This window comes from Vanellus vanellus (assembly GCF_965231255.1).
Source record: "Vanellus vanellus genome assembly, chromosome: 5".
Lineage (NCBI taxonomy): Eukaryota > Metazoa > Chordata > Aves > Charadriiformes > Charadriidae > Vanellus > Vanellus vanellus.
In genome coordinates, this window is record NC_138910.1 from 62295089 (window position 1) to 62302917 (window position 7829).

The 7829-nt window shown below is 40.9% G+C and overlaps 1 protein-coding gene across 1 annotated transcript; it reads right to left on the reverse strand.

Moving 5' to 3' along the window:
• On the reverse strand, positions 1-7104 carry HCCS (holocytochrome c synthase). Its single transcript, XM_082483533.1, has 7 exons — positions 7068-7104; positions 6367-6517; positions 5495-5643; positions 4779-4927; positions 3513-3632; positions 2617-2703; positions 1-2360 (listed from the first exon to the last, which is right to left on the reverse strand). Exons 2-7 carry the CDS (start codon positions 6479-6481, stop codon positions 2162-2164), a joined length of 819 nt encoding a protein of 272 aa, XP_082339659.1. The 5' UTR covers positions 6482-6517; positions 7068-7104; the 3' UTR covers positions 1-2161.
• Positions 7105-7829: the final 725 nt, after the last annotated feature.

The following is a 7829-nucleotide window of genomic DNA, read 5'->3' on the forward strand; positions in this document are numbered from 1 at the left end:
AAAGTATATTTATTTGATTCTCCTTTTTGTTCGATGACAAAGTAGTACATTTCATTAACAGTAGCACAGAAAGGAACAATTTCGAATCTATGTGAGATGGAACATAACAGAAGACGGTAAACGCATGAAGTGGCATGTGACACCTTTCACCAGATTTAGCAGCAATTACTATTTCCATAATGCACTCAACATCACACTTCCGAAACCAACAACGCAAACTCGTTCTTTTGAAGCTTCTGAAGCACTCCTTACATTGGTGTACCCTTCCCATATTTAGATGTGAGAAATACAGAACTCTGCGTATATCAAGTTACCAAACATATATACATAAACCGACCAAAAAACCTCACTGGAAAAAGCAGTAAGCCTCAGTCTTTACTGATAAAACAGAGAGGAGCAAGCTCACACACTTCTCATAAATTTCATATATACATTGCCTACTCAGATGGAGATTTTCATTTTTATATATATATATATATATGAATCATTAAAAAGGTGAAAAAGGAATGAGAAAAGTGGATAGGGGTAAGAGAGTGGTTTTCTGTTAGGATTCTGGACTTCTGGGTAATATTTATTCCTACCATGCAGGACAGTTGCCTCCGAAGTGGGAACCATTTATCTCTACTAGTACCTTAAAGTATGGAAGCTTCCCTGAATAATTTTTTACTAAAGGGAAATTTACTTGACTGAAACATTGAGGGGCTTCACCCTCAGACAAAAAAAAAAGCTTCCAATGTCAGTTAAAAATAGCCACTTTCAAAAAATGAATGTACACAGCTGGCTCCCAGCTAAGGTTGTGAAGTTTCATGAAGCTTCTCCCATTTGAGAAGCTAGAATGTGATACTCTCTTAGTCCTTCCGTTCCCAAGTGTTTTGCATAGAGGACTTATTCTCAAGAGTAATATACGCTGAAAAGGAGGAATAATTTAAATTTAGGGGTATGCAGCACCTGAAATTTACCAAGCCATGCAAATTTAAAGCTATTACAGTGGATGACTTAAAAAAAAAAAAGTTAGTTTCCCTTATTAAGCACAAACATTAATTAAATCTTTAAGCCACACAGCATTAACATGCATAACTTGGAAAACACAACCACCTTATTTCTTGGCACTTTTGATACCCTTTTATCCAAGTTATATCACATCTGTAATATGCATCACTATGCAGAAATGTGTATGACTGTGTAGTCATACACCCTTGTGCGATTCTGTATTACAAAAACCAAAAACACCTGCTACCAGGTGTTGATAAAGCCAAGATGCAAAATACAGACACACTGCATGAGTTTCTTTAAATAAGGCTTAATTCTGTCCTGAATGCATTACTTGAGATACACATTAAGGACATAAAAATACTAAAAGAATATAGTTTTCTTACATCAGAAAACAAACCTTTTAAATACTCAAATAAATAGCCATTAAATATCAATTTTATCTCCTTTTAGAAATGTTCTAAAAGTAACTGACACTCATTTCCTGCTTCTAACAGATGTTCAAAGATAAACTGCAGATTAAGGCATGAGCGTGTTCTCTTCATTTTCACCTCAACATACCTGTAAAAATACTCATACTACGCTATACCTCCTTTAACAGAAAAAACTTGACTAAAGTTTTCTGGGGAAGCATGTATTTGAACAGGTAAAGTGCCCACATGAAAACAAATACATGCATTTATATAGTTAATAAAACATGCCATTTGAAGCAGTCCAGATCTTTTACCCTTTATTCATCATCTAAAGTATCCAAACACTGGAACTATATGAAAACGTTTATGAGATTTCCAGTTTTCACTATTTAAGTAATACTCAAAACTCCAGTCAGAATCAGAAACCTAATGTATTTGGTGCAGCTCTGGAGTCACGAAATTAAAAGAAGGCAAGCTTACGCAGAATCTGTGACAAAATAAGAAAAGATTTCCCAGCTCTTAAGAAAATTAAGATAAATGTTTTTGCTACTAAAACTTTATTATTTAATTCAAAACACCATAAAGCACCAGTGTACTTAACAATGGATTTCCCCATCCTCCCTTCCCACCCCCAAAGAACAGTGGTGATGATGAAAATAATGACAGTTGCACTGAACTTCTGTTTCAAGTCCTACTATTCACTATCCTTCGTCTAGGAGGAAAGTGGTTTACTTTTCAACTACACACCACAGGAGTAGTTACGAAGTCCACCGCCACCAAGCTACCTTCATTCTGTCCCATACAGCCGAGAGAGAATCAAATGCAGGGCGAACATCCAGGATAGTGAACTGGTAGTTCTTATCTACTGCTCCACCATCATAGTAATCAATAACATATCGCACTTCTTTTCCACATCGGTCAACAATCCAATCATGTCTGTCAAAGGGAAGTTCATATCTGGAAAGACAGATAACAGACCATAGATATATTTTAATGGATACTATGAACCTGGGAGAGGGAGCGGAAGTCTTATTTAAGAAGATTTATTTATCCAGATACTGGCATAAGATCCCCACTAGTAATTGTATCTTATGGTAATTATAGCTTGCAACTCCAGTTCTGAAACATCTTAAAATTAATTCTACACCATGTTTTCAGACACGTCTCCCTACCCTCCCATCTCAATGGAAGACCTTCTTTCCTGCCCACGTACCCCATCCACGAACGTATTCTGGCTCTTGGTGAATACTCCTTTGCTTTGCCTCCAAACCGCATCAGTGATGGTCCACATGGACATTCCCTGTGCAAACAATTAAAAAAAACACTAGTTTTTACCTTACAGTCTTATTTTAAGTGTTTAAACCACTATGGTAATTTGTTTTAGTAATAGAAAAAACGAGTAAGAGAAAGACCAACAGTAAAAAATTAACTACAATTGATCTAAACCAGCTTTTTTTTTTTTTTTTTTTCAAAGGTTTGAAAAGTTCCCCAGCTGCTGACAGCACTTGCTGGTATGACAAAGTACCTTTGATACGCTCCACAACATTGTTCTAACTTATCAACAGAGCAGTTCTCAGCAAATTTAATCCACATATTTAATGGATTAAAGAATGGAAAACTGTAATCCAAACTACTGTGTAACAAAGGTCATGGAATTTCAAAGAAAAATTTCTACATACAGAATGCTTAACTAGTTTGTCTCTTCTAGGAACAGGGACTATGCTGACCTAAAAAGTGACAGTTTGTTTTACACCAGTCAATTTTAGTCTAAGTTTACATCTCCTATCTTTTTCATAACATAAACATTTCAATTATATAATTCCCAAATAGATACAATAAGAAGTTAATTTCTCCAAATCCACATTATACACACACCACCAAAATGCTCATGAGTTTTATCAACACAGTAATTATACAGTACTAGTTAAGCTCTTCTGGATAAACTTCCTCCATATTAATCAAAATGCAGGTTCCTACAAGACTGTAACTTTTGGGACGTATCAGCACCAGAATATTTCTGCAAAAACTAAAGAGACATTCTATACTTTCAAAGAATTACAAAAGCAAGAGCTAACCAAAGGATCTGCTTTTCATTTCATATGTACGTACCCAGCATGAAGAGCTTCCCACTTCAAAATCTCCTTCCAAGCTTGCTCATTATTTTGGTTGTGAATCTTAATGATGTTGGTCATGTCTTCACCTGTTATGTCATCATCTTTCCACCTCCACCTAAAAAATAAGAATTTGAAAATGGTTTATAAGCATTACAGCATAACTACTCCACCTTCCTCAGTTTACCTGATGGTCTTTTGAATCAAGAGATCTAAGGTTTTATGCAAACACACAAAGCAAGCATGGAAACATCTGGCTCATCTGCTTAAGCATCTTGAGAACCACTTCATTTTCTGTGTAAAAGTGTAGTTATCAAAGTTATCATCAAAGAGATCCACAAATTCTAGTTGGCTAAATTAACAGCTTAACTGGATCAAAAAGTTATCCAAGTGTACAAACATCCGCATATCCACAGTATTCGTAATAATGTTTAGGAAAAATACCACTTGCATTCCTAATGCACAGAATTCCTGTATTTAACACATTTTCCATAGGCTTAGAAATGCCTTTAGTCTTTCTGACCCTGCGCTATGACTACGCGTGTGCTTCCTTTTCAACAGGCACAACATTGAACACATTTAAGCATTTACAGGATCAGAACTTATGTGTTCAATAGACTGCTTATGACATACTGTCTTAAGAACAATATTGATACGTAGAACAAATAATTACTGTTGTTTTAATAGTAACTGCCTTAAAGTTGATCTGTTTGAGAATGACAAATAAATAATTACAAAAGAATGAGGAAACAGCAGCACAGAAGGTTTTTTAGGCCACAGGACACATTTATCACTCACTTAGATCTTGCCTACACTGAATTTTTGTAGACTGAAAACACCTACTTGTCAAACAATTCTCACATTTTTAGACATTTTGCAAAGTCAAGTTAGATGTTCTGACAATCACAGAACTTTTACTATCAGTTTATAGAGTTAGCATGAAGCCAATTGAGTTTGAAAGCTGGCAATCATGCAATGTTTGTCTGTGCCTATGCACTGACTTTTAAGAAAATTTTCCGAGCTAGTGGCAGTTGCCTGACATTCCCTACCATCTTGCTGATTACTAGGAGACATGGCCTTTGACACCATCTCATCCTTTAAAATAAAGCTGTTTATAAAAATAGTAATTTTTTAAAGAGCTAGTTAATTATTTACTGCTTAGAGCCCACAAACTCTTAAATAATATTGATGAATAATAAATAATGATATTCATTTGTGAATTTCAGACCCTTAAGATTCCATGTGATAATTTAAATGTATTTACCCTTTTCTTAGCATAGCATTCCAGAACATTTGCTCTGACGGGTAGACCCATTTCTTGTCAGAATGCGCTCTAGGAATGGAAGATTCTTCTCTAACAGTTGACAATGGAAATGGTTGATCTGGGGATGGCTGCTGATTAGGAGGAGGCATCTAGAAAACAAGGAGAATCAACAACAAACTAGAGTACGAATTATTTTTATATAACAGCATTCGAGAAAAATCAAAGCCTAATTAATCAGCTGCTACACAGATCAAGAAATTCAGCCTTCAGTCCATCTTTCTCTTCTGCAGTAAAGCTCTTTGCACAACTTTATCATCTGAAGACTAACATCCCTTTTGCCTAAGCTTCAACTTTCAAAACAGCAGTGCTTTTTGTAAATCAGAAGAAATCTTGGAGAGATCTGAATCAGAACTTACCCATACTACTTTTGCACAGAACTTAGAAACCACTAACGTAGCATAAAAACCAAGCATATAACTAACAAAGAGAATTCCACAGCAAAAGATACTTACAAACTGAAAAACCATCTTCTGCCAAAAAGATGTAAATTTGAACAAAAGAATGTTAAATAAGATGTAATGTGGTTTTATACAAATATTTGCATACAAAATGAGAAAAAGAGTTTCCACCTTAGACAGTATCACTATTTACACTTTGGGGATACTATTTCAGGAGAAACAAGACTGAAGAAAACATCTGAACTAAGCAAAAGTTACCATATTGCTAGGATCTATGTCATCTTTCACTTGAGATGCACCAGACGTCACCGGACATGCTACAAATTCATATGCTCTTTCCTGATGTGCAGGAACATCATCTGTGTTCTCAGTTCTGTGATCAGGAGTCTTCACGTGCATTGGACAACCTGAAACACAGGAAAAAATAGTTTATCTTTTGCTATAAAATGATGACGTGACAGGAAGTGGGAAACAGTTCATTGAATGAGCAGTTCATGTAAATAGAAACCAATATTCCACTTTTTCTTCTGCACTTTGCAGCAGTTTTAACTATTATCTTTCCTGCCTATTTTAGGACCCAGCACCATGGTAAGACCTAAAATACTTATGTAGTCCTTGAACGTTCATTCCCCACCCCTACACTGAGCTGTCGGTAGCTAAGATTTCCACAGCAACGTTAATCCAACACGTGTTGAGTGTGTCAATGGAAGAGCTGATGTCCTCCTTCTCCAGACATTCATCTTATCCCACCCTTCTGCTGCCCTTTTCCGGATGTGTGTTCTCCAGTGACAACCACCTGTTCCCAGTTACCACTTTTGTAGGGGCCCCTGCACCTCCCTGACCCTTTGTGTATGTACCACTTGATGGGAACAGATTTGCAGGACCCCTGTGAAATGTGACAATTGGGAGCAACCCACAGGTTCTACAGCAAGCACCTACTGTCTCTATAGACAAAACAGCTTGCATGCTGTTCTGGTGAACATCTGACTCCTTTTCACGAAACCTATTTTTGCTAAAGGAGAAACTCAAATTTTTATTTGTAGAATCATGTTTGTTTATTTTTTTAAAATATTTGTCAATCTGTTTTCCATGTAAACAGTTTATTTCATTTAAGTTTTAAGAATAATTACCACTCATTTTTTCCTGGTGCATAGGACATTCTGAAGGCAGAGACGCCGTGTGATGTTGCTTGGGCGCATTCGGCGACTGACCTGCAGCAGCCGGGGAGGACGCTGACAGACCCATGGCTTCTGCCCACCGGGGTCTGTTTAGATCAAGTTTCTAAAGAAAAACAAGCAAGCATCTGTAATACAAAACTACACTGGCGAATACGAGTACTGATGTGTTCCTGCACCACACATTTAAAAATTACATAAAACATCGGTTTAATTAATAACCCCCCCCGCCTGAATAAAAATCTACAGCCCGAGCGTCTACCAGGGCTGACGCCTGAGGAGCTGCCCGGGCACAGGAGCTGCGGGGCCCCCGACACTACCGGCCCCCCGCTCAGCCTGCCTTCCTCACGCCCACCGCCGGCGGGACGAGGCCGAGGGGCGGGGGAAGAGCTCTATCCGCACCCCGAAACCCGCCTCGGCCCCGCAGCGGGCCGCGGGCAGGAAGCGCCTCACGTAACGCGAGGCCTCCGCACCGTTACACGCACCGTGACCGACGGCGGCCGCGGGCAAGGTCAGGCCCGCCCCCTGTGCGCAGCCCGTCCCACCCGGACCGGCGGCGTGCGCACCCCCTCAGCACCCGCCTCCCGCCGCCGCCGCCGCGTCGTGCGTCCCAAACAGCCGCCCCCTACCCCCTACCACGGCCGCCGCCGCCTCACCTCAGCCCGCCTCGCGCCTCCGCGGCCGGCCCCGACCGCAGCCCACCGCCTCGCGCCCCGCCTCGCGAGAACGCAGCGCCGGCCGCCCGCCCTGCGCCTGCGCCCGCCGCCGGGGCCCCACCCACCGCCGGCGGGAGGGGCGGAGACAGCGCTGCGGAAGCCCCGCCCCCGAGGGCGCGGCCTACCCGGGGGCTGAGGGCGGGAGGCGCCGGCGCTGTGGTGGAGCGGAGGCGGCGGCCCCGCGGCTCCGAGCGGGCGCTGCTGTGCCGGGAGGGAGCAACAGGGATAGCTCCCGGCCGGCGTTCGGGCAGGGCAGCGCCGGGCCACGGCCGCGGGGCTGGGGGAAGGGGGGAAGGGAGGGAGGGAGGAAGGAAGGGCTGCGGGGTTTTTATTCATGGCACGCAAAATTGTTTCGTTTCCAAATTCGCCCACAACAGTGAATTGTATGTACTGAGGTTTAATCCCCGCACAGCTGAGTGAGCACGAGCCATGAGTGACCTTAAGTCATAGTATGGTCTTGTTTGTGAATTAGCACAATTACCAAATAATTATTTAAAAAAAAATATATAAAATTTATCAGCAGCATAATTCAATATTGTAAAGGTGTATCCTTTCTAGTATTAAACTTACGGAGCTAACGAGGTTCCTGGAGATGGTTTTTAAGCATCCACTAGTCCAGAAAAGTATCACAGCTCCTTAAGATTTACTAAGGATATTGCCCGATTTCAACGCCAGAAGGTGCAGTCTAACCGTACGCGGGAA